Here is a 25,465-nt window from a genome sequence, read left to right as displayed (position 1 = left end):
GCTGTTTGCCTGTCAGAGTCCCGATGCTGGAGTTGGCCTTAAACAAAACCAAACGGCGTTCAAAGAATTAAAAAACAAACTAAATCAAACAGCATTCAAAGCATTAAACCCGGGCTTCGCCTTAAGTGGCTCTGTGGACTGTGGCCTGGCACCAGCAGAGGCCAGCCACCACGGTTCCCATGTGGGGCAAAGACGGGGCGGTGGCCGTCTCCTCCCTCTCGTTCCTCCAGCACAAGCCACGTTGTAAAGCTGCCATGCCAAGCGCCTGGACGTACGTTACCGTCTCTCAGCCAAGACGCACGAGGAATGTTCCTGGGGAGCCTCGGAGATGCTATTGGCTCCTGTTTTGGATAAGAAAGAAATTGCTGGTGTAGGTATGGAGAGAATCTTTCCAGAACTGGAGGTCCTGTTTTTAAAAATCTACCCACCAAAGACAGCAGAAAGGAAGATGGGCCCTCTAAGGCTGCTTGCTGGGGTGCTCGTGAGCTCCTGGGGACCTGCTGGACCTTCGTGTTGACATTCGACCATGTTGCCTTGACCAATCACAGCAGGAAGGCTGCAGGCGCGCCCTCGGTGCCCGCGCCAGAGGCCGCTCCGCTGCCCGCGCCGTCGAGCACAGCAATAGAGGCAGGCCCGGGGGCTGTGCAGCCTCGGAGGCAGAGGCAGGGGCAGAGGAGAGCGACGCGCCTGCTGCGTCGGAGGCAGCGGGTGGGCCGCTCCTTGCTCTCGCAGTGGCCCCCTCCGCCTTTGTCTCACAGACGGCCCGGTTAGTCCTGAGTGGCAGTGGCCACACACGTTTGGCTTCTGAGGGTCTTCGCGTGCGTGCTGGCCCAAGGACCGAGCGGCTTCTCTGACAGCTGGGCAGCCTTAGCGTCCTCAGTGCCCAGCACCAGCCCCTCCCCCGAGTTCCCCAAGTTCATCGGTGAGTTTTTTTTGTTCTAGCTTTCCTTGTCATTTTTGTGAACTGATAGGCCAGAGCGGAAGACTCAGGCCGCAAGGACGTGTGTGGCTTGCGGTCCAGCCGTCCACGCTGTCCATGAGCCCCCTCCCCTGAGCCAGCCCCTCATGTCAGGAGCCCTGAGAGGCTCGGGCGGTGCGCGTGCAGCGGGAGAGCGGGTCTGCTGCCGCAGGCCTGTGAGGTTCTGCTCATCCGCCCTCGCTGGGGGTGGCAGCCCGGGCCTCTTCAAGCCTCCATCCCATTCTGCCACGTGCCCTTGCTCTTGGTGTCCCCTTTCCCTTACGTTCTCACCTGGGCTGTCCCAGGGGACTGCAGGGCACCGTGGGCATCGCTTTCTGCCTCAGCCTTCCAAGGCTGGCCTAGCCTGACCTCTTGGAGGAGGCGCTGTCTTGGCCAGCAGCCAGCGGCCTCCAGACCCAGCCATTCCAGACATCAAGATGTTGAATGTAGCCCAGGCCCCGCAGCCTGTGGGAAGTGGACTGTCCAGCCCTGGGCTGGCCTTCCCCCCAGACCTACTTAGTTTTGGTCCACAATGTGGACGGTTCTGTTCTTTAAAAGATGTATATATTTTCTTACTGTACATAACGATCATCCTTCATTTGCACAGGTGGGTGACAAGGGCCTGGGGCAGTCTGTTCGGAAGGCTGTTGTGAAACTCTCGAGTGCTCACAACTCAGTGCTCACCATGCCTCACCCATTTGACCTAAGCGTGGGCATCGTGACATTTTTTTAACCAGACTCCCGGCTGCACCCAGGTGCAGACAGCTCTTCCCGCATGCTCAGGGAACCGCGGGGTGGCGTGGTGCGGCCCACCGGGCGCTCGGCCCCTCCGGAGGTGCCGCCGGCCTCTGGCAAACGCAGCGTCATACTCCTGTGTGTTGTCGACACTGTGTAGGTGAGCGGGACCCCAAGGGGCACCCAAGGGAGCCTGCACCTCCCCTGAGTTTCAGACTCGAGGCCGCCATGCCGCAGCTCTGCTGGGGAAACAGCATTCACGTCCAAGGTACTTTTTAACTGCTCAGTTTTTGACTATTTTGAACACCTTATTGATAGAAAACTGTCGGTAACCCTTGCTACGCATCATGTTTTCATTGCTTGTACAGGTCACCTTTAATTTTATTTAGTAATGTGTTTTAAAGTAGGACTTTTTGAATTGTAAATATGTGGTTTTATTAAATAAAAGTCATGTAAAATTGTTACTTATGCTCACTGTTGGTTTCTAGTTAAAATTCTTTGAATTTTATGGCCAAAATTCGATTCTATTATAATGCTTGAATATATAAAAATTTGCTTCCTGGATTTTTTCATCAAAAATATAGGGCTGTGGGGCTGGGAAGGTGGCTCAGTGGTAGAGGGCTTGCCTCGCATGCATGAGGCATTGGGTTCAATTCCTCAGCACCACATAAGCAGAAAAAGCCAGAAGTGGTGCTGTGGCTCAAGTGGTAGAGCACTAGCCTGAGCTGAAGAGCTGAGGGACAGCGCCCAGGCCCAGAGTTCAAGTCCCGTGACCAGCAAAAATGATATATACATATATACATACATACGTATGTGTGTGTATGGCAGTTATGGTAGCTTAGGCCTGGGATTCGAGGGTTCAGTGCCCCCTCCAAGTTGGGCACCTCTCTTTAGTCTGGCTTGCTTGCAGCTTTAGACTCCCTCCTCCTTCTCCCTGCCCTTCCCCCCCCCCCCCCCCCCCCCCCGGCTGCCTTCCACCTGGTCTGCAGGCATGTAGGTTCTGTGCTCGCTGTGGGCTAGTTCCTATGAGACCGAGTGTTCACAACTCGGCCCTCACTGCTCAGTGGAGTGAGCTTGGAAGAGTGCCCTCCTGTCACCTGTGGACAGTGCTGGAGGTCTTCGCACAGAGCCACGGTAGTTTGATGCCCAGCCCCGCTGCAGATCCCCTGACTGCAAGCCAAAAGTTCTCCTCTTGGCACTGTCATCGTGGGCTGAGGTGAGGTGGCAGCAGTCGTGCTGAGAGGTGGACGCGCGCTCGCTACAGGCACTGCATCTGGTGCCGGTGCACATCATTTCACGGAAGCTCTACGGCGGTTCTCCAGCCATGTGACACAGAAGTTGCTGTTTCTCACCACAGGGCCTGGGACCCCCGCCTTGCCCAGATGCCGGCTTGAGCAGCCCTCTAGGGGTCACGTTTGCTTGGAGCCTTGCTGCAGTTCTGATCTCTTCCCAGGTGCAGGACCCAGTGTGCAGCCTAGTGCTGCCTCCCAGTGTCCCGTGCGTAGGCGCTTGGCTCATGGGCCACGGGAGACCCAGACACCCTGCCCTGGTGTGAGCACTTGTCGGGTGAGCCTGCCACAGAGGCACAGTGAGAGCAAAGCACTCACTTGAATGAGGGGATAGCGGCAGCTCCCGGCTGGTCCTCCCCTCGGGAGGGGCCTGGCCAGCAGAGGGCAGCCTTTGAGCCCAGGGCCAGGTGTCAGGTGAGCTCACATCAATACATGGAGAATTTGGACTTGGGAAGGGAACAGGATTTGCTTTTCAGGTCCCAGATAGGAACTCAAGTATTTGCTGATGTTATTTACTTAGTCCCTTGCCTGCCTGTCTAGGAAGTTGGGAAATGGCCTGGCTACTGGAGAGGCCTCAGCACCACATGGCTCCTGTCTGCTCTGCCAGCACTGCCTTCTGCCCCTGCAACCAGCTGGCTCCCCTGGGTGGGGCTACACAAAGCCCCACCTCCCTGGACCAGCTGCCAGAGCCTCCTTTCCCAGTGTGCCCAGGCCTCGCAGGGGGAATGGCCTTCTCCCACGACATCACAACAGAATGAGCCAGCCGCGCACTTGGAATCGTCGCTCTGGCCCCAGAGCCTCCTTGTTTGTCTTTAGACATTGCTTCTGAAGCCTTTTGCCCCTGATCTAGAGCACTTGGGAGAAACCCAGAAAGAAACCACACTTCCCAGCCAGCCATTGGAAAACTTTCTCAAGTTCTCTAAGCCTCATCGTCTTTTTCTGTAACCAAAGCTTAAAACAAGGTCTTAGCCACAGCCTGGTGGCTTGTAAAGATTAATCTTAAAAGCCAAGAGTTTGAAAAGAACTGCACCATAAAAACCTAGAACATTCCCACAGGCAGCTAGACTCAGGCCTTTCCCGTGGAAACTCTATGTCTTACATGCCAAAAGTTGTGAATTTAAAAAATGAACTGGGTATGACAAGTATATGTCCATAGTCCCAGCACCTGGGAGACAGGAGTATCTCAAGTTAAAGACCAGGCAGACATAGCAAGACCCTGCCTCAAAAAACCTCTACACATGCTGGGCGTTGTTGGCTCACACCTGCAAATCCTACTCAGGAGGCTAAGATCTGAGGATCGCAGTTCAAAGCCAGCCTGGGCAGGAAGACCATCAGACTCTTTATCACTCATCAACCAACAAAAAGCTGGAAGTAGAGCTGTGGCTCAAGTGGTAGAGCCCTAGCCTTGACCAAACTTGGTCAAGGACAGTGCCCAGGCCCTGAGTTAAAGTGCCAGGACTGGCCTGTGTGGGGTGTGTGTATGTATGCATGTGTGCATACAATCATTAAAGTATGCACATATTTAGTCATTTAAATTTAAAAAAAAAAAAAACCAAGAAGCTGCTTTCAAAGGCAGGAGCCACCGTGGTCCTGGCACAGCTCCATGGCTCTGTGCACTCGCCACAGACAGGCATTAACCCTGATATTGTGGACAGCATGCGAGACTAGTGGCTAAACCACGTTCTGGCTGCAGGTGAACTTGCACTTGCAAAATTTAAAAATCCCAAAGTGCTGTCACCCCAAATGATTTCCTTTTACTGATGAAATGTGTTAACTTCGGAAAAATAAAAGCAAAGATCTAGTTTCATATAATGTTTGCCTCAAATGTGTCTGGGTCCAGTCTCTGGCATGGTGGGACGCCTCTGCAATAGTACCCATGGCCTCTGCTTTTCACTCACAGGAAAAACCCTAGTTCCAGGGTTTGCTGGGGCCCAGAGGGGTCTTTGCCGGAAGTGATGGTAACTACCTTCCCTGTTCTGCTGTGCTACCCACTTGTTCCTGGCATTTCATCCTTCTCTTCCTGCAATTATTTATTTTTATCAGTCATGGGGCCTGAACTCAGGGCCTGGGCGCTGTCCCTCAGCTCTTCAGCTCAAGGTGAGCGCTCTACCATTTGCGCTACAGCGCCACTTCCGGCTTTTTCTGTTTATCTGGTGCTGAGGAATCGAACCCAGGGCCTCATGCACGCAAAGCAAGCCCTGTACTATTGAGCCACCTTCCCAGCCCCCCTGCAGTTATTTTTTTGTCGGTTATAGGGCTTGAACTCTGGGCCTGAGCACTGTCCCTCAGCTCTTCAGCTCAAGGCGAGCGCTCTACCACTTGAGCTACAGCGCCACTTCCGGTTTTCTGAGTGTTTATTGGAGGATAAGAGTTTCACGGACTTTCCTGCCCGGGCTTGGCTTTGAACTGCGATCCTCAGATCTCAGCCTCCTGAGCAGCTAGGATTACAAGGAAGAGCCACCAGCGCCCAGCTTGCAATTATTTTGTTGTTTTTTTTTTTTGCTTATGTGGTGCTGAGGAATCGAACCCAGGGCCTCAGGCATGCAAGGCAAGCGCTCTACCACTGAGCCACCTTCCCAGCCCGCAATTATTTTTTAATACAATATAGGTGCTGATCAGTGAGTGGCACGCAGCAGACGTTCAGAAAATGGTATTAGATTAATGGTATTAGACTGGTATTCTATTAATGCCCTAACCCTACAACCGGTGTGGTGGCCACCGGACCCCACAGCCCCCCTCCTAGGTTCTTATCTGAGTGGGGTGCACGTAGTGCAGGAAGAGGGGTAGGAGTAGAGAACCAGTGGCTATAGGTAGAATAGCAGTGTGACCTTGCAAACAGAATGCCCAGGGTCTAGAATTCTCTTAACTAGTGAATGTGCTGCTCTTTCTTGGTTAACTTCCCCCCCCCTCCCCCACCTAACTGGAAAAGCCACACAAGGAACTGGGCACAGGTGGCTCACGCCTGTAATCCTAACTACTCAGGAGGCTGAGATCTGAGGGTCACAGTTCAAAGCCAGCCAGGCAGGAAAGTCTGTGAGACTCATCTCCAATAAACCACTAGAAAACCAGAAATGGTGCTGTGGCTCAAGCGGTAGAGTGCTTACCTTGAGCTGAAGAGCACAGGGACAGCACCCAAGCCTAGAGTTCAAACCCCACGATTGACAAAAAAAAAAAAAAAAAGCCACGCAAGGCAGTCAGTCAACATGGGAGCATCTTCTAAGCACAGAAACTAGTTGAGAGCCCTGTGACTGGAAAGATAGAATGTCAGCCCCTTTCTTGCTCATCTCTCCTTTCCTGGGATTCTTCTACATTACCCTAGAAAGTAGTCCTGTATGATATAAGATTAGGGGAATTAGTGAGCTGCTGACAGCGACCGTGATTCTACATAGTTTAATAAGTCCAAAGAGAAGTTAATGGCTTATTGCAGAGAAATTTTTCTAAATGCTGCCCATTGGTGAGACTGAAGGCTCCTTCCAGATACCGGGACGGGACTGTGCTCCTTTCCATGAGGTGCTTGAAATGACAGGCTTGCTCAGCGTGAGGCCAGCTGACGGCGTACTGTGAGAAGTCAGTCGCTGGTCCTGTCTAGACCGGTTTTTTGCTTAATCTCATATTTTGCTAGCCCAATTTTTGTGCTCAGCCCTGATCTGGAAGCTGAAACCCGAGATTCAAAAATAGGTTTCCATCCCAAGTACCATCGGCTTCTGAAGAGAGCAGCAGCAAGTAGAGCGCGCGTGTGCGGAGGGGAGCCGACAGTGTGCTGAGCGGGCCGGCGTTCGGCCCTGCCCGCCCTCCTGCCCCGGGGTCAGGAGGGGAGGAAGGCCTTGGCCTCCCGGATCTTCTGCTTCACACCTTTGCAGGACAGCATGAGCCCCGTGTGGTGGCGCTTCAGGGACTCCAGGCGCTGGCTCAGCACCGCCGTCTTGTTCACCTTTACCTCCAAATCCCGGAGGAGCGACTCCTTACCCAGAAGCCCGCTCTTCTGATAGAGCTTGATGTTGTCCATCCGCAGGCTGTCACGGGCCTGCTTGGTCCTGGTCAGGATGTCCCTCCCGAGGGACACCTGAGACTCCACCTCCATCAGCTGCGTCTTTTTGCAGGCGTTCTCCATGTCCACGTAGTGCAGCTTCTCCTTCACGTGGGTGATGGTCTGCACGTTGTTGGTCACCTTGTTGCGCAGCTTGGAGAGCTCCTCGTTGCGCTCCTCCACCTTCTCGTTGAAGGTCTGGTTCTCGATCTTGAGCTGCTCGAAGTCGATGAGCAGCAGGCCCTCCGACAGGTCCTCCTGAGCCCTCATCCTGGTCTGGAAGTGCACCAGGCTCTGCTTCAGCTGCACGTTCTCCAGCCGCAAGGCGCTCATCTCCTTCTCCTTCTTGTCCTCCAGCGCCTGGGTCTGCTCCACTTCCCGCAGGGCGGCCTGGCGCCCGCCGCGCAGGCGGCAGCTGCCCATCACCTGCATCACCACCTGCTTCTTGAGGGCCTGGAAGCGGCGCCACTCCTTCTCCACCCGGGCCTGCTTCTCCTGGCACTGCTGCTTCAGCTGGCCCAGCTCCTGGTGGTACCACTCCAGGTCGTCCACCTCCTGCTTCCTCAGCTCCTCCAGGATGGCCAGGTAGTGCAGGTAGGCCTGCTCCTTCTCGGGGGCCTCGGGCTCGGCCGCGCGCTCGGGCGTCTCGGCCGCCTCCAGCCCCTTCTTCTTGCGCAGGGACTCGCAGATCCGGTGCTGCAGGTAGGCGTTGTAGCGCCGGTAGCGGTTCCGCTCCATCAGCAGCAGGTGGTACTGGTCCAGGAGCTCGCGGCGCAGCTGCTGCTCCTGCTGCTTCTTCATCTCCTCCGACCACTCCTCGTCGTCCGGCTGGCCCGACGGCGGCAGCGCCTCCCGGCTTCCCTCGGCCCTGTCCCCCGCGCCCCCGTCGGGGCCCCGGCCCTCCCTGGGCTCGCTGCCTCGGCCCTTCGCCGCCGCTCCCTCCTCCTCCTCCTCCTCCGCCGCCGCCGCCGCCTCCTCCTCCTCCCCGCCCCTCCGGGGCCGCTCCGCAGCGGCCTCCTCGGCGATGGTGGTCAGCGGCAGCGAGCCCCGGGGGAACGCGTCCGTCTCCTTCCTCCGCGCCGCCACCGGCTCCTCCGCCTCGGCTACCTCCCAGTCGGACTCGGCCGGCTCCTCCTCCTGGGCTTCGGCCAGCCTGTCCTCGCTCGGGGCCTCGGCGGCCGCCGAGCTTCCCTCGGCCTCCTCGGGCTGGTCCTCGGCGGCGGCCCTCTCCCAAGCCTCTATCTCGGCCGTCTCCAACTCCTCCGCGCCCGCCTCCGGCTCCCACCCTGGCTCGGTCTCCGGCTCCACGGACTCATCCAGGAACTGGTTTTCAGACATCTTGGTCGTGTCCAGGCTCTCTCCATCTTCGCTTCCGTCCTCCGAGGGCTCAGAGCGCTCGTCCCCGTCCATGTCCGCCGGTCGCGGCTGCGAGCTGTTAGGTTTCCCGGGGCAACCAGGGGCGCGCACGGTAGGCCCCGCGATTGGCCAGGCGCTCACCCCGACGCCCGGCCCCCTTCTCCCCGCCGGCCGGAAATAGATGGACCAATAGGGAGAGACCATCGGGCGACAGGCGAGGATGATTGGACGCTGGCGCCGGCTCGCGCTCAGGAGGCGTGGCCCTCCGGCTTGACTTCCGGCCCGAGCGTGGCCTTCTGCCAGGCCTGGGGCGGAGCGATGAGGCTACCCCGGCTGGCCCGGCGGCCGGCACGGGCGTACCGCGCAGGCGCAGAGCGGTCGGCCGGGCCCCCGGGCGGGGACGCGCTGTCGGCGCCTGCGCGATGCGGCGGAGCGACGGCGGCGGCGGCGGCGGCGGCGGCGGCGGCGGCGGCGGCGCTGGCGGCGGCGGCCGGGCCGGGCCGGAGGGCGCCTGCGTGCTGAGGCGGGACGCGGCCCGGCAGGCCGGCTCCGGCGGCGCCTGGGCGGCGGTGGCCGTGGCGGCGGCGGCGGCGGCGGCGGACGGCGGCGCGGGCGCGGCGGGCCCGGCGAGCGGCGGGGCGCTGACGGCCGGGGGCGCGGCGGCGGCGGCGGCGGCGGCGGCGGGCCGGGCGGCGGGCGAGCGGGGAAAGATGGCGGAGCTCGGTAAGAAGTACTGCGTGTACTGCCTGGCCGAGGTGAGCCCGCTGCGCTTCCGCTGCACCGAGTGCCAGGACATCGAGCTGTGCCCCGAGTGCTTCTCGGCCGGCGCCGAGATCGGCCACCACCGCCGCTACCACGGCTACCAGCTGGTGGACGGCGGCCGCTTCACGCTCTGGGGGCCCGAGGCCGAGGGCGGCTGGACCAGCCGCGAGGAGCAGCTGCTGCTGGACGCCATCGAGCAGTTCGGCTTCGGCAACTGGGTGAGCGCGGGCGGCCGGGCGAGTGCGGGCGGGCGCGGGGCCCCGGGCCGGGCGGGCGGGGCCGGAGCGCGCCCGCTGACCTCCGACCCCTGACCCCGGGCCAGCCGCAGGTGGGCCGGCGCGGCTCCCGGGCGGCTCCCGGCGGGAGGACCGGCCTGGGCCGGGGCGCCGAGGCGGTGGAGGCCGCGGGCCTGGGCGTCCGCCGCTCCGGGGCCCGCGGGGCCCTGCCGGGGGAGGCGCTGGGCCTGGGCTCCGCTCGCGGTCCGGATGTCTGCGAGGGACGGGACCGGCCGGGCCGAGGTGTCCCCGCTGGGTCCGTGCGGGGCCCGCCGAGGGGAAGAGGAGAGCGGGCGGTTGTGTGGGGCCTCGGAGCTGCCGCCCGCGCCTCACCGCGAGGGGAAGCGGAGCTCGCCGGGGCCTCGCGGGCCTGGGGTCTGTGGCAAGCAGACTTGCTTGGAAGTAGGGAAGCAGCCCGGGACCCTCCCCAGGGACGCCGGGACCCTGCTTCCCGTTCCCTTCGCCCCTCCCCTGCCTCTGTGCCAGGCCCCGCGCTGCCTTCATCTTCTCTTCAAGCAGTGACCAGCCTTCCGGGCCAGTCTGTGGCCCTGGATGGCCCCCATCGACCACCCTGGAATCTTCATCCTCCTGACTTCTTACCTACCCACCGGCACCATCGCCACCCCAAAACCACAGCCTCGCCTTGATTGTAAACGTTACTAACAGCCCGCAGAGAGGGCCCTGGAGGAGAGGCACCTGGCCATCTTGGGCCCGTTGCTTTCCCTCTGGGTTTTCTTTTTGATTCAAGGCACTACAGCGTGGCTCTGTGGTCCATTCTGAGCAGGTGCCCCGATACTGGCACACTGAGGGTGTACTTTGGGTCTTGTGTCCATTGTGTGAGTACTTGATGTGGCACGGCGGCCCTGTGGGTGGCCTGCTGCTCTTAGTGTACAGCTGAAAGGTAGCGCCTGCAAGAATCTAAGCTCTTGTCCTGGATCCCATAGCTTTGCACGTGACAGAACCAGGATCCATTGCAGGCCTGTGTGACCGAGTGTGGGCCTACCCACCGAATGAGAACATTAAGCAGTCCAGGTCGGAGGCCAGCAGCTTGCTGCTGCAGCTGGAGTGGGAGGCTGGGAAGGTGTTCTGCTGAGGCTCAGTGGGGGAAGATCACTGGGTGGGCGCATGTGCTGGGAAGCCTGGACGGTGGGCAGAGGCAGCGGGGCTTTGAGGACAGCAGTATAGAGGGAGACTGTTCCCTTCCAGCTTCAGATGGCTGCTGGTGAGGGATGGCCTTGGGGTAGTACAGCTTCCTGTGGGAGGCCGAGGGGGGAGAGGGGCATTGCTGGAGCCTGGCACCGAGACCTGGGGCCTGGAGGGAACAGCATGTTGCTGTTTAAGTAGCGGGAGGGTTTGGGGATGGGCAGCCGTACCAGGGCCTGGCACTGGTGTGCCTGCACTTTTGGCAGCAAGAGGACGGGGGACCCTGGCCAGTAGTCAAGTGACCCCGGGCCTGTTGGGGGGTGCTGGAGGCATTCAGGCAGCCAGTGTTCCGAGGGGGTCTGTGGAACACATGAACACCTACAGGGGCCTGCAGGTTTCCCTTGGCTCCAGAGACATGGGATTGTCACTGGGGAGGAGTTGAGGCCAGCTGCCCTGCAGAGTGGCCAGGAGGGCCAGTGCTCAGCTGTGCAGGAAGAGATGGGTAGAAAAGCAGCAGTGCGGGGCCTCTCGCCTGGGTCTGCGGGGTGGAGGCCGGTGGGTGTCCGTGGGGGCAGTGGTCTTGCCTTTCCACCTGAAAGCTGGCATCTGCGGGCGGGTGGTGTGTGGTACGCAGGTCGTGGCGCTGAGCCTCCGTCCGTCCTCAGTGCTTGCTCGGCACTCACTGCGTGCTGGCCCCCACGGTGAGGCCCTGCTGGCATGACGGCTTCGTGACCCTGCAGGTGCAAGGGGCCCCCGGGCCCCCGGTGGGGGCTCAGAAGGCTGTGCAGGAACAAAGGCAGCAGGGAAGAAGGGGAGTCTGGTGTATTGGGGAGCACAGCGGAAGCTAGCTGACCCAAAGTGGAAGACCAGAGTTGGGGGCCGCCGGTGGGGGAGGGTGGCAGAGAGGGTGGCTGAGGCTGTGTGAGCTCATGGTTGGCACTGCCACAGCCCTCAGCAGGTAGGGCTGGCGCCGACTTCCTTCCTGCTCGTGTCTCCTACTCCCTGGGCAGACGCCTCACCTTTACCAATGTTGGAACATCTGCGAAACCAGACGTGAGTCTGGGCCCAAGCCTGACTCCGTGGTGCACTGGGCCACTGTTGGCACCAGCAGAGCCGACACCTCTGTGGGTAGGTGGGAAGGAGCTTGTGAGGCAGCGCCTCCTCCACTTGTCACCAGGCAGAAGGCTCTCGTGCTGGCTGCGGGCTGGATGGCCTGCCCTCATGTCTTGCCATGAGGACTGTGGGTACTACGGAAACAGAGCAAACAGGCCGCACTGTGAGAGCCCGGGAAGCTCATGCTAAGCAGCGATGAGGCCCACACACCTGCATCTGGGAGTTGCCAGTCTGCAGAAAGTGCAAAGCCTGTTTCCAGCACCATCCAGGTAGCGTGTGCCGCTGGCTAGGGCGCTCTTAAGGAGACACTGTGGCAGGACACACACATGTGCCCTTGACACACCTCTGTTATTTTCTGTTTAAGACACTGGATTGTTTTCATTGGGGTAAACTCTGTATGACATAGAATATTTTACTGGTACAGTGCAGGTGCACTAAGTACTAATAATTTCTTTGGTGGCACTGAGGTTGGAGTTCAGGTGCTTGTGTGATGGTGCCTAACCACTGAGCCACACTTGATTTCTGTCTTCATTAAACAAGACCTCCCCATCCTCCTCTCCCAGCCCGTCTCTGAGCTGAATCCTGCAGTGTTAGACTTCGTGTGGCGCCATGTCCTCCAGATTCACCCATGTTGTAGCAGGTGTCAACGTTTCGTTTTAATGGCTTTATAGTATTCCACTGTGTGCACGCACCTCATCCCGTCCCCCGATAGTGGCCATCTCCTCTACCGTGAACAGTGCTGCTTTGAACACGGGGTGCTTGGGTCTCAGCCAGATTCTGCTGGTGTTGCTTTGGTAGAAAGCTAGAAAAGGGATTTCCTTGTCCCTTGGGAGAGAGGCTCTCTCCTGTCCTTTAGAATGTTTGCAGTGGATTTTATTTCCTGCCCCTCCTCCTTGGCTGCTGGCCAGTCAGGTGCCAGCTGCTTCCAGTAGCTTCCAGGAGAGGTAGCCTTCTTTGGCATCTGTCCCTTTTGAGGCTCATTCATTTGAAGAAACAAAGATGTAGTGATGTGGAGACAACGCAGACCCACACCACCGAGGGAAGGAAGCCCGGCTTTATCCTCTCTTGTGCCTCGCTGTCCCCACGCCCTTGATGATGGAGGACAGGCGTGGAGCCCCGGGTGGCAGCGTGGGCACAGCGTGTTGCGTGTGCTGTAGAGCGCCACCCACGTGGGCGGGAGGCTGTGGAGCCAGGGCAGGAGGCTCAGGTGCTTGCTCACAGCCCTTCTTCACGTCAGGGCGGGGCCTCGTCTGTGGTTACAGCATTAATGCCTGTCTGGCCGCTGCTTCTCCTCACCCGTGAAATGGAGCAGTACCCTGCACCCACCCAGGCTGGTGGTGCGTGTTGGCCTTGGCATTTTTATTTTAATTGCGTCCTCACAAAATCCACAAGGACAAAGAATGAGAAGCCCTGGGAGGGAGAGGCGTGGATGGAGCTGAGGGCACATTGAAGGCTTCCCGGAGGATCTGGGTCTTCAGGGTGCGCGTGTGGTGGAGGGAGGCTGGCAGCCGGTGGCAGGATTGCTGATTGGAGCACATTTCCGGCCTGCGCCCAGGCCGTGTGCATGCTGGCATGAACTGGAGTGGCTCCTCCTTCCCAGGACTTCAGCTGAGGAGCAGGGCACAGAGGCTCCCAGTGTGCCCAGGTCACACAGCCAAAGGGGCAGAGCCAGCCTTGGAAGCCTGGAGCCTGGCACAGCAGCGCGGGCGGCAGCGGCAGGCCGGGCTGTGTGCCGGGGCTGGGGCTCAGGGCTGTGAGCGGGCTCTGTGGAATAGCTCTAAGGCCTGGCCTGGTGGGCCGTGCTCAGTGAAGCCGCTAAGCAGCTCTGGCAGACACCCTGTGAGCAGTCACCTGGAGAGGGGAGTGGAGGGGCTGCGGAGTTCGCCAGGTCCGTGGGTTCTTCTCCTGGCTGCGTCTGTGACTCGGGGAATTGGGGTGAGGCCACAGCTTCTGCCTCGCCCGCGGCTGCTGCACTAGCGGAGCCCTGGGCCTGGCCTCACCGACTGCAGCCTCTTCCTGTGCTGGGAAGCGAAGGGCCTGAGGTCTGAGGGTCTGAGGCTGAGGGGGCCCCTGCCAGCCTGGGTCTCCGAGGTGAACGTCCCCAGCCAGAGGTGGCTGTGACTGGTGTTTTGTGTGGGTCAGATGTTTACTGAGAAAATAAAAGCAATAGACGCGGCGCTCATAGTGCCGTTCTCAACAGGAGTCCTGTAAGTTTTCTTTTGTTCCTGATGATTCCCAGGGAGGCCTGGCCTCGGCTCGGCTGCCCTGTGTTCCCACGTTGTGCCACACCCCGCAGTTGGTGGGAGCAGCCCTGCCTGCGTGCCTGCGCCTGGCCCCAGGGAGCCTGGGCGGAGGGCCTGGCATGGGGCCCGCGCCCCCTCCCGGCATGGCTGGCTGCTGGCCGAGGAGCGGCGCGGGTCACGGGCTGGGGGACAGCCAGCCTGTCCCTCCCTGGGGCACTGGGGGGCGGATGAGTGGGGGCGCGTTTGGGGCAGTTGCTTTCTGAAGTGGCTTTCGTGGTTGCGTTAAGGAAGAGGCCACTTGGTGGAAGGAAAAGATTGAGGGAGCTTTAGGTTTCCTCCCTTTAATAGCCAGCAGGGGTGCATGCCGCCAGCCACGGCGGGGTTGCCGCTGCCTTCTTAGGTGTGGAATGTGTCATAAATGAGGACCCCGTCCCCCAAAGCTGTGAGCTGCCATCACCTGCAGACAGCGCAGCGAGGGACCGGCTGCCCCTCTCCGAGGCGAGCGGCACGTGCTGGGCTCTTCCTGATCAGCCCCGGGCCACGGCCTTGCCCCAGAGACGAGCCTCAAAGAGGCGTTGGGGCATCCTCGGCCCACCCGTGTCCCCGTGTCCCGTGACGAGGACAGTTGGCAGTGGGCCCAGTTCCGCACAGATGGGAGGCAGCAGGACGGAGCGCCGCGCCACACCACGCCGCACTGCGCGGCACTGCTCGGGGTCTGGGTCGGCTCCTGCCACCCTGGGCGGACAGAGCCGCTGCTCCGCGCCGCCCGCTGCCTTCCACGCCGCCCGCCGTCCTCCTCGGCAGGGTGTGGCGCACTTTGCTCCTTGTTCATGACACTCGGCCTTTGTTGTTGTAGGAAGACATGGCCGCGCACGTCGGTGCTTCCCGGACCCCGCAGGAAGTGATGGAGCACTATGTGAGCATGTACATCCACGGGAACCTGGGCAAGGCCTGCATCCCCGACACCATCCCCAACCGCGTGACCGACCACACCTGCCCCAGCGGGGGGCCTCTCTCGCCCAGCCTCACCACACCGCTGCCTCCGCTGGACATCTCGGTGGCAGAGCAGCAGCAGCTGGGCTACATGCCACTGCGGGACGACTACGAGATAGAGTACGACCAGGACGCGGAGACGCTCATCAGCGGGCTCTCGGTGAACTACGACGACGACGACGTGGAGATCGAGCTCAAGCGCGCCCACGTGGACATGTACGTGCGCAAGCTGAAGGAGCGCCAGCGCCGCAAGAACATCGCCCGCGACTACAACCTGGTGCCCGCCTTCCTGGGGAAGGAGCGGAAGGAGAAGGAGAGGGCGCCCAAGCGCAAGATCACCAAGGAAGAGAAGGAGCTGCGGCTGAAGCTGCGGCCGCTCTACCAGTTCATGTCGTGCAAGGAGTTTGACGACCTGTTTGAGAACATGCACAAGGAGAAGATGCTCCGAGCCAAAATCCGAGAGCTGCAACGCTACCGGCGGAACGGGATCACCAAGATGGAGGAGTCGGCCGAGTACGAGGCCGCCAGGCACAAGCGGGAGCGGAGGAAGGAGAACAAAAACATGGCCGGCTCCAAGAGGGGGAAGGAGGATGGCAAGGACGGCGAGTTCGCAGCCATCGAGAACCTCCCTGGGTTCGAGCTGTTGTCCGACCGTGAGAAGGTGCTGTGCAGCTCCTTGAACTTGAGCCCCGCGCGCTACGTGACGGTGAAGACCATCATCATCAAAGACCACCTGCAGAAGCGGCAGGGCGTGCCCTCCAAAAGCCGCCTCCCCAGCTACCTGGACAAGGTCCTCAAGAAAAGGATTCTGAACTTCCTCACGGAAAGCGGGTGGATAGCCAGGGACGCCTCCTGAGGCCAGGGCGCCGCTGGAGCCGCTGTGAGTCGCCCACCGGGGCTGGGGGCGCACTTTTGCCCTTCCCCGGCCTCTGGTGTCAAGGTATTGATGCTCTCTCCATCCTCTGAAAGAAGCAATAGCAACAGTCTTACATTGGATCACGGGGGAGACAAATACGTGTCTATTTTAACTTCGTCCTAAAAGTATCCTTTAAGGTGACGAACTGCCTTGTGTGTTCCGTGGGCAGAGGGCGGACGGGGCGGACGCTGGCCTTCTTTTGGGTGAGCCTTCCTCCCTTCAGGTGGGTGCCAGGGCCTGGGCTGCCCACCATCAGCTCTGCCCTGGTGACACAAGCTCTTCTCAGGCAAGTTGCTGTTGGCGCCCCTTTTCTGAGCCCACTGCTGCCCCAGCTGACACCCCAACACAGCCCCGGCACGCAGCACTTTACCTGGAGGCAGGCCATGCCCAGAGCTCTTCGCTGTGGAGGCCCAAGACCACCACCAGGCACACTGGCGCTGCGCCCCTGAAGAGGAAGAACCCCTCGTTGGCACAGTGAGCCTGGGGTTTCCCTGCCTCGTGTAGCACGGCCCGCCGGCCCTCCATGCCTTCTTGCATCCTTGTCCCTGGGAAGGCAAAGCGCTCGGGGAAGGGACACAGGGTTGTCAGGGGGCCGCTGCACCTGTAGGACGTCTTAGGCCAATAGACCCTGCTTTACAAGGCAAGGCTGACGCCCGGGGCTCCAAGCCTGGGTGTCGGCTCCCTCAGGATTTTCAGCCCAGTTGTACATAGGACCGTGCTACCTGGCTAAGCAGATGGTCCAGGGCATGGCTGTGCCTACCAGCTGCTAGCTGGGCAGGGCCAGGGTCCAGCTCCAGGGGCTCTGGTGAGTGTGGGGAGCACTGGCTGTGCCTTGGAGCCCGGTGCTGCTTCTGTTCACTGTTGTGAAACAAACCCAGAAACAACTTCTCAGCCCAACTGGAAAGCTCGTTTCTGGGGCTCCCTTTAAGGTCGTACATGGTACCTTCCTAAACCTGAGGAAGGCGTTTGTCTTCCCGCTGCTCAGGGTTCTTATGCCCAGACCCTGCTTTAGAGTCCTGGAGTGACCACAGATCCCACCCCACCTCCTGCTCCGTCAAGCTTATCCTCCCCCCCCCCCCCCCCCCCCCGCCCCATAGGTACAAGAGCCTGTTTACCTCCCAGAATGTTTGGGCTTGACCTTACAGTGATTTTAAAGAAAATAGGAAAAACAGCAAAAAAACCCAAACCTCATTCCAAGGATGACTTGACTCCGTGCCTTTTCACCTTACATCCCGTCCCCTAGGGTCAGCTTTTCAACACGAAGTACACTGAACATGGCTTTAGTTGTAGGTGCACTGTGGGCTGGCCAAGTCTGCCCAGCTGTCCGCCTAGGCCCAGCCAGCAGCCCAGCAGTATGGCCTCCACACTGTCCCCTGCCGGCCAAACTGGTTTGTTTGGTTCTCAAAGTGGGCTCCTGGGCGCTTGTTAGAGACAGAATGAGGCCCCTGGAGTGCAAGCTGTTCGCAGGCTCTCCATGTAGCTAAGGTGAAAGTTCAAGTTTGAGAGCCACGGCTTTAGTTGTAGTGATGCGTTTTCTTTTGTTGTTGTTTTTTAATATGAGAGTCCTGGTTTGGTGAGGCTTTATGTTTCGTCTTATTTTTATATAAAATGACAGCCAGACCTCTATTGAAAGTGTGGAAAGCAGAGGATCCCTGTAAATGTGTGGTCTGGACCCAGGGCCGGAAGATGAGACTCTGCTCAGCAGCCTGTCATGTGCATGTCTCTGATGGTTTCTAAATGCCATAATGAATGTATAATTTATGTTGAAGTTTTAATATGCTGTTACAAGGGAAAAGTAATTTTAGGATTGGTTGCCTCTTCTTCCGTCTGCTCTAGCTATTTCTGTCACATTAGTCCTTGCTCTACTGTTAGCTACAGCCTGACTTGTCTGTATTTAATTCTCACAGTGAGTTAACTAGCATACCCTGTGGAACTAGGTCTTTTTGAATTTAACTGTCTTTGAATCAAAAAGTTAGGTAAATCTTCAGTTCTTTGAAATAATGCTCTGGGAGGCGAACATTCCGAGAATGTATTAAAAATTGCAACTCTGACTACCGTTTTTTATTATCCTTTTACATATTAAACACGTTGGGAAATGTGTGACCGCTTCTTCCTTAGCTCCGCCAGCCTTGCAGTCAGCACCCGCCCTGGCCGGCAAGCGCACCGCGCTGTCACACCAGCTCTCTGCTAGGCAGACAACGCTTGTAGGCCAGCCCAGCCCTGGGAGTGGGCCACTTCAGGTCTCGGGTTCTGGCTGTCCACACTGAACAGCTCAGCTCAGCCCAGCACAGGCCTGCAGCTTTCCAATGCTTGACTAGCACACTGTCAGCAAGTGTGATTTCGTGGTAGGAATGTGTGCGAACCTGACATGTTCTTGCTCACGGCAACAGTGGATAACTGAACTCTATGAAATAGCTCTGCCATGTGTACATGCAGATGTCCCTCAAGAGGGTACAAGTCTCAGCTCAAGCCCCTTATGGAAAAGGACACATGCACAGCCCATGTTCCCCTGCTACACCAATCGCTAGGGGCCTTGAGAGATACCAGGTAAGACTAAAAACCAATGACAAGCCTGTAGCTAGCTGTGGGTGGGACTCAGGGGCAGCCCAGCCCAGCCCAGCCCAGCTTGTGTGAGGCAGCCCCGTGACTGTCCATGCTCAGTACAGGTGCGGACTTTTGGTCTGCCACAGGTTAAACCATTGGTGAGAAGTCCAGGGATGCAGGGCTGAGTGGGCCTGCACTGCCACTGGAGCCACAAGCCCAGGTTCTTTCTTTTTCAGTCTTGGACGTTTGCTCGAGTGGCCTAGAACCATGCTGTCCACACCTCCAAGTAGTTAGGATTACACCTGGGCACCGTCATGTCTGGCCCATTCCCCATCTCTGCTGTGAATGGCGCAGTGCTGCATCCCACCAAACAGTAGGTTACCTCTGTTGATAACAGTAATAGGTCACACACCGTTCTTTTTTACTATACCGCTTGAGCCATGCTTCCACCATAGCATTCTGTTAACTGGAGATGGGCGTCTCCCGGACCCTGCACCTCAGGCCAGCTTGGAGTTGTGGTCCTGTGGGCCTCAGCCTCCTAAATAGCTTAGCTAATCACTCAGCTGTTTCTTTCCTTTTAGTAGGTAATAGGGCTTGAACTCAGGGCCTAGGCACTAGGCACTGTCCCTGAGCTCTTGCTCAAGGCTAGCACTAGTGCTCTACCACATGGAGCCACTTTTGATTTTCTGGTAGTTAATTGGAAATGAGAGTCGTGGATTTTCCTGCCTGGGTTGGCTTTGAACCACTGTCTTCAGCTCTCAGCCTCCTGAGTGCTAGGATCACAGACGTCCGGCCTCACTCAGCTTTTACTAGGCCTTAGAGAGCCATATAAATGAGAACAGCCTTTAGACTAAGAAGAGCTCCCAGTCAGCTGGGCCCTGGCCCAGGATGCCTGTCCCTGCTGGAGGGCTGCTCTGCCCTCCGAGCAGCACACTGGGCCCTCAGCCACGTGCCTAAGGGGCTCACAGTCCACTGAAGGACAAGAAACCATCACCATGAGGTAGGAAAATAAACACTGGGCTTTTAATCCTCTTCAACAAAACCCGAGACTCAGCAACACTGAGAGTATTCTAGGCATGTAGTTTTCGTATTTCAAGGAGGTCCACTGTAACAAGGATTACACCTTGAGGTTTTAAGTATTGAATACAGACTTAAACATTCGGATGAACAAAACTGGAAACAGGAACTGAGTTTGCCAAATTCAGTTCTTGGCAATGTGAAACGTTAGCAGTGTTCATTTTTTAGCTCCTACTCTTCTCAAAGGTCACAAGCTCTTTTTGTTTGTTTGGGGGTGGGGGGGGAGATACTAGGATTTCAACTCCAGGACTCACACTTGCAGACTCTCATTTCAGCTATATCTCCTCTACCTGTTTTTTGTCCTCTTTTTCTTAAAATAAGGTCTTGGGATTTTGCTTGGGACCTAAAACTCTAGTCTTCCTACTTTTGCCCAACTACTGTATTTAATGGGGATGAGGGAAGAATATCTTTTGTCTGGGCTGGCCTTGAACCATGATCCTCCCAACTGCAGTCTCTTCAATAGCTGGGATTACAGGAGTAAGCCACTGCACCTAATTATTTTTGTTTGAGAGTCTTGTTACGTATTTAGCCCACACTGGTCTGGAGTCAAGATCCTCTTGCCTTGGCCTCCAGCATGCTAGTCCTAAGCTTTTACTGACAAGCACGTCCACCTCCGGCCTTCCCTTCAGAGGAGCCAGCACAGCACTGCAGATGCAGGAGAGCCGTGGAGGACGCGGCATGTGCTCACCGCGCAGCCAAACACAACTCCCCAAGACCTTTTATTTGTTAGAATGCTTTGCAATCACCCAAGCTGAGCGGATACAGCATTACCCACGGCACTCCACAAGTCCCTCGGCCTCTCTGCAAGCCTGTGGAAGCCTATGAGAACACGTGCTGCTGAGAGCCAGTGGCCAGCTCCCGCGTGCCGGCGCAGCTGACTCCAGCTTCCCGACAAGGCCGGCAAAGGTGAGACACGGGCACTGATGAGAACCAGGACGTTACAGCAAGTGCTGGAAAAGTCCAGAAGCAGCGAGGTGGCTATGCTGCCTTCACCACCCCCACCAGGGCGGGCCTCAGGGTGCGCCCATGCAGCTTGTACCCGACCTTGCTAACCAGTGCCACCGTGCCCGGCTCTTTCCCCTCCACCGGCGTGTGGAACAAGGCCTCATGTTCGTAAGGGTCAAACTTGGCTCCGGCGGGGTCCAGCCTGAGCAGGCCGTGCTTCGTGAACACCTTCTGAATCTGCACTTCGGTCATCACCAGCCCCTCGTACAGGCTCTTGAGGTGTGGGTTGTCGTCTCGGATCTCTTCCTTTGGGACACTCTGGGTGGCCTTCTCCAGAATGTCAGCCACTTCCAGCAGGTCCTTGCAGAAGCCCTGGATGCCTAGAGCCAGCCAGAGAAGGCGGTTTGCACACACCACAGCCAGGGAACACGGCTGCTTGTCCCAGGCCCTGCCCGGCCCGCCCAGCACCGACAGCATTCCCACGAGTTACCATATAACTTGGCTTCCTCCACCAGCTTTTGACTCCTCTGCCGTAAGTTCTCAGTATCTGCCAAGGCTCGTTTGTATTTTTCCTAAGGAAAGAAAAATGTATATGAATTAAAAGTGGAAAACTGTCTTAAGAAAGCCACCCTGACTGAAAGATGATTCTGTAATAAACCCTAAGCCAAAATACACATGCAACCTGTCATTACTTTTGGGATTTTAGGTCAGCCAAGATAGCTTAACAGCGTGCGCAGCAGCGTCCTGCGGCCGCCCGCCCCGTGCTCCCCTGGCGTGCTCCTCCCGTGCTCACTCGCCAGCCCAGGAAGGGCCCACACTCCTAACTCAGGGCCAGCACCCCGCAGGCCGCCATCCCGGTGCAGGGCAGCCAGTGCCCCACAAATGACCCTCTGGGACCCTTGGGGCTGCCCAGGAGGTTCTGTGGGGACTCAATCCTGGGACTCTAGGACCAGGCACCCCATTTCCTGAGGGGTCCCCGTGAAAGTCAGCTGCGTGACACCTCCAGCAGCTCCCACTCTCAGTCTAGGCAGCTGTCAGCACCCCTTCCCGGTCCACCCCACCTTCCTGCTTCCGTTCCCTCTGTCACAGGGGGCCCGGGCTGGGGCCGGGCCAGCGCCAGCATGCACGATGCAGGGCACTGACTTCAACCTTCAGGGCTGGCTCAGTGCCACCTCCCACTTCCCCGATGATGACTGTGGGCCACCCTCCTCCCAACTCCACCCAGCACCTCCAAGTCCCCGGCTGTATTGAGCTCTCCTCCCTGGAGAAGACCACCGTAATACAAGGTACGAGCAGACTACACCAGGAGCACGGCCTCGGCCTTGCTCCCTCGCCCGTCCTCACCGTTGTCTCTCTCAGCTGCTCTTCCAGCTTCACCTTCTCGTCCAGAAGAATCTTGTCTGTGGATGGCGGCTCTGTCTTCTGTTCGCTGTGGCCGCTGTCATCCTCCAGGTTCTGACCACTGTTCTTCTGCTTTGTGGCTGTGCACAACCACCGAGGAGAGGGCCTGCAGAAAGTCACGCGTCACTCCACACATGGACTGCTTGTTGGCATGCACTTGCACACGCAGACTGCTTGTTGGCATGCAATCATCGCACAGGCAGACTGCTTGTTGGCATGTGATCCCAAGACATTTTAGAAACTTGGAAGTCAAGCAATTAGGGACTGGCTTGGGAGAGAAAAGCTTTCACCAGTAAAGGGACAAATCATATACATTGTATCTATTGTATACATTGTATCTACTGCACTGAAGCACACCTGCCTCTAATGGTTCTGGTCAACAACAGCCCACAGGAGGCGGTGCCAGAGCCCTCCCTGCAGCAGGCTGGACCAACAGGCTGTGTAAACATACTGTGACCCTCATACAAACAAATCACCCAACTGGACAGAGGTAGAGCCACTAGTTGCATGGCTAACAAGGGCAGACCAGGAGAGATCCTGCCCACAAAGTATTCACCATCATGCAAAAAAGGCAAACTGCTGGCTGGGCACACTGACCCATGCCTGTAATCCCAGCAAGTTGTGAGGTGGAGATCAGGAAGATAGCAGTGTGAGCCTAACTCTGGTTAAAAGCTAGCAAGAAGACCCCCCCCCCCCCCCCCCCCCCCCCCCCCCCCCCGTCATGAAGCCTGAACTTGGCCTGGGCGCTGTCCCTCAGCTCTTCAGCTCAAGGCTAGCACTCTAACCACTTGAGCCACAGCGCCACTTCTGGCTTTTGCAAGAAGACATCTTAAGCTAGACCAGCCACAGTGAAAAGTGGGAGATCTTATCCAAAAAATAAACCAGTAAAGAACTGGAGAGGTGCTGGGCACCGGTGGCTCATGCCTGTCATCCTAGCTACTCAGGAGGCTGAGGTCTGAGGATCGCGGTTCAAAGCCAGCGTGGGCAGGAAAGTCCACGAGACTTATCTCCAATAAACCACTAGAAAACTGGAAGTGGCACTGTGGCTCAAGCAGTAGAGCACTCGCCTTGAGCTGAGGGATAGCGCCCAAGCTCAGAGTTCAAGCCCCATGACTGACCAAAAAAAAAAAAAGAACTGACAAGGTGTCTCAATTGGTAGAGTGCCTGCTTAGCAAGTGTGAGGCTGTTAGGAGGGAAATGGGGAAGCCTGGGGACCTACTTATTTAGAGACACAGCCTAGACACACGGACTGGCTATGAACAATCCTCCTGCCTCAGCCTTCTGATGCAAGGTGCTGGGGTGGCTGGTGTGTCCGCTGTGCCACGCCCCACAGAGGGCTTTGTAGGACAGGGAGCGTTTGTGTAGAGAGGGGGGCAGAGATTTACTCCAGGAAGGGCAATGGTTTGGACCAAGGTGCAGAGTCAGGAACTGTGCTGTGTACAGGAGAAGTACAAAGTGCTCTAGAATGAGCCCTAGGAATGATTTAAGGTATTATCTATCTCATCTACACAAGAGCATCAAGTCTCAAAGTCTTCGGTGACTTAAAACCCACTTGTCTTCATCAGGTGTCCAATTAGGATCTACTACATTCAACTTTCTTCCCAGCTTTAAGAAAACTCGTTGAATTAAAGAAAAGGGATCAGTACACGGAGCACACCTATTTATATACCACCCAGCTAATGCTGGAACTTGATGTTTAGTCAGAGGACCGACTGCTGCTCCCAGAATCTGGAAACTGTCCGACTCCTAAAGAGATGAGCTCAATAGCCATCTTCTGGATGCCTTCTGAGTGCTTTGTCGAGAAAGGCAACTTAAAGAGAAACACACTCATGCCTCACGGGGCCAGGCTCGAGAGAAAAATCTCCTATTTCGTCACGCACACATCCCAGCTGATGGCCGCGATGTCCGTGGGCAGGCCCCTTGCTCCACTGGCCACCTTCACTTATGCCACACAGGGAGTGCCCAGGAGTGATCCTGTTTATGAAGATACACAGAAGCCCCTCATCTGCGTTTGCACTTCGGTGCAACAACTTTTATGACACTGTCACTTTGGTGGTTTGTCCCCTGGCCGGGGCAGTCACCGCCTTCCGTCTGCCACCAGCTGGGCTCCGCTTGGCCAGAGAGGCTCTGGGAGCGGGGCAAGGCGTGGAGAGGGACGCACGGGGCACGCGGAGAGCTAGGCCGCCGCCCTCGGCCAGGCTGACCGCATACAATCGGCCAGGGCCAAAGGCCTTCGGACGCGGGTGTTGGAGGCGCGCTGCTCGCAGTGGCCGTCGGCCGGGGCTCGCGCCGCTCCCCGGCCCCGTGCGGCTCCCGGCCGCCCCCGGTGGACGTCCCCAGGCCGCGCCGGGCGCGCTTCTGAGGTGGGACCCGGGTTAGAAGGGGAACGGCCGGGAGCCGGCGAGGCGGACGGGGCCGTTCCCCCCCCCCCCCCCCCCGGCACACGGAATTTCCCCGAGCCGCCCGGGCCTGACCGCCCGGGCCACGCCCGGCGGCGCCCGGCCTCGCGGCGTGACCCTGGCCGGGCCCCCGCCCGCGGCGCCCCGCGGCCCGCGCTTCCGGTCCGGGCGGCCATGCGCCTCCGGCCCCGCGCCCCGGGCCCCGAGCCGGCCGCGCAGGCGCAGCCGGGCACGCAGCGGACCCCGGGGCGCGGGCTCCGGAGAGGGGGCCCGCGCGGCCCGCGTCCTGCGGCGAGAGCCGCGGGTCCAGGACGGAGCCCCGGGGAGGCCCGCGGCCCGCGCCGAGGAGGCTGAGGCCCGAAGCGCCGGGCGGGAAGCGGAGGCGGCCTTCCTGAGGACGCGCCCTTACCTGAGAGACAGCGACAGAGCCGGGAGGCTGCGCCGCGCCGCCCGGACGCACCGAGCCGCCATCGCCGCCGCCGCCGCCGCCGCCGCCGCCGTCCGTGCGCACGCACTGTGCGTGCGCGGGCACGCCTACCGCCGTCCCTCCCGCTGTCCCTCCCGCTGCTTCTCCTTGGCCAATCCAGGATCACGTTTTCCGTGATGGACGGGCAATGGTCGCTAATATATGCGAATCACGACGAAGTACACGCCCCCTTCCCTCCGGGGGCGGAGTCTCCGGCCTCAGGGAGCCCGGGCGGTGAGGTGAGAGGTGAAGGGAACAGGGGGAGGCGCGTCCTTGTGGGCGGGACGAGGTCAGGGAAGAGCCAATGGATAGAGAGGTTCTGGAGGCGTGCCCGGTGTGCTGGGGCGTGGCCTGCGTGGCCACGCGGGATAGAACGTGCGGACTGTGGCGTCGAAGGGAGGGAGGGAGGGAGGCGCGGCCGCGTTGCCCAGGGCTAGGGACGTGCTCGTCGCGTGTTGAGGAGTTCGGAAGAGGGACCCCCAGGGCGTCAGACGGGCCAGAGATGAGTGAGTGGAGTTGCAGCCGCTGAGCCCTGCGCCGGGCCGGTCTTCCCCGCGGCGAGGCCCTGGCCCACCCAGCCAAGGTCCGGTGGCCACCTCGAAGCGGCCCGCAGGTGCTGCCACCCGGCGGCCACTCCGGGAACTGAACACGGAGCCGCCTCCGGGCCCCTCCGCTCCCCAAGGGGAGGCCTGGGGCCTGCGACGTCCCCCCCCCCCCCTCCCGGCCCCGCGCGAGCGCCAGTCCGGACCCCGCCGTCTGTGAGCTCGCGCCGGCGGCCGGCACGGGGCCTCCGGGGCGGGGGGCGCGTGGAGCGGGGGTGGGG

The 25,465-nt window shown here is 59.0% G+C and overlaps 3 protein-coding genes across 3 annotated transcripts; 1 reads left to right on the top strand and 2 right to left on the bottom strand.

Annotated features, from left to right (window-relative positions):
- Positions 1-6,364: 6,364 nt before the first annotated feature.
- On the bottom strand, positions 6,365-8,569 carry Ccdc96 (coiled-coil domain containing 96). Its single transcript, XM_042670297.1, has 2 exons — positions 8,010-8,569; positions 6,365-7,877 (listed from the first exon to the last, which is right to left on the bottom strand). Exons 1-2 carry the CDS (start codon positions 8,567-8,569, stop codon positions 6,788-6,790), a joined length of 1,650 nt encoding a protein of 549 aa, XP_042526231.1. The 3' UTR covers positions 6,365-6,787.
- A 480-nt stretch (positions 8,570-9,049) lies between these two features.
- On the top strand, positions 9,050-16,880 carry Tada2b (transcriptional adaptor 2B). The gene is made up of 2 exons (XM_042670269.1): positions 9,050-9,345; positions 14,758-16,880. The coding sequence occupies exons 1-2, from the start codon at positions 9,076-9,078 to the stop codon at positions 15,748-15,750; spliced, it is 1,263 nt and encodes a 420-aa protein (XP_042526203.1). The 5' UTR covers positions 9,050-9,075; the 3' UTR covers positions 15,751-16,880.
- Positions 16,881-20,077: 3,197 nt separating this feature from the next.
- Positions 20,078-24,662, bottom strand: Grpel1 (GrpE like 1, mitochondrial). Its single transcript, XM_042670313.1, has 4 exons — positions 24,586-24,662; positions 21,721-21,883; positions 20,867-20,948; positions 20,078-20,756 (listed from the first exon to the last, which is right to left on the bottom strand). The coding sequence occupies exons 1-4, from the start codon at positions 24,645-24,647 to the stop codon at positions 20,410-20,412; spliced, it is 654 nt and encodes a 217-aa protein (XP_042526247.1). The 5' UTR covers positions 24,648-24,662; the 3' UTR covers positions 20,078-20,409.
- Between the last annotated feature and the right edge of the window lie 803 nt (positions 24,663-25,465).

The sequence above is a fragment of the Dipodomys spectabilis genome, unplaced genomic scaffold (genome assembly GCF_019054845.1).
Source record: "Dipodomys spectabilis isolate Male_0828 unplaced genomic scaffold, ASM1905484v1 ptg000532l, whole genome shotgun sequence".
Classification (NCBI taxonomy): domain Eukaryota; kingdom Metazoa; phylum Chordata; class Mammalia; order Rodentia; family Heteromyidae; genus Dipodomys; species Dipodomys spectabilis.
Note: the sequence above shows the minus strand (reverse complement) of the source record. Positions and strands in the feature narration are given on the sequence as shown.

Excerpts from the sequence above, each read along its gene's own strand:
- Grpel1 (XM_042670313.1), bottom strand. The coding sequence starts at position 24,647 with ATGGCGGCTCGGTGCGTCCGGGCGGCGCGGCGCAGCCTCCCGGCTCTG. Across the intron at positions 21,884-24,585 it reads GCTCTGTCGCTGTCTCTCAG|GCCCTCTCCTCGGTGGTTGT; the intron begins GTAAGGGCGCGT and ends GACTTTCTGCAG. Across the intron at positions 20,757-20,866 it reads GGAGGAAGCCAAGTTATATG|GCATCCAGGGCTTCTGCAAG; the intron begins GTAACTCGTGGG and ends GGCTGGCTCTAG.
- Ccdc96 (XM_042670297.1), bottom strand. The coding sequence starts at position 8,569 with ATGGTCTCTCCCTATTGGTCCATCTATTTCCGGCCGGCGGGGAGAAGG. Across the intron at positions 7,878-8,009 it reads GAGGAGGCCGCTGCGGAGCG|GGCCGAGGGAAGCCGGGAGG; the intron begins GCCCCGGAGGGG and ends CGCGGGGGACAG.
- Tada2b (XM_042670269.1), top strand. The coding sequence starts at position 9,076 with ATGGCGGAGCTCGGTAAGAAGTACTGCGTGTACTGCCTGGCCGAGGTG. Across the intron at positions 9,346-14,757 it reads AGTTCGGCTTCGGCAACTGG|GAAGACATGGCCGCGCACGT; the intron begins GTGAGCGCGGGC and ends TTGTTGTTGTAG.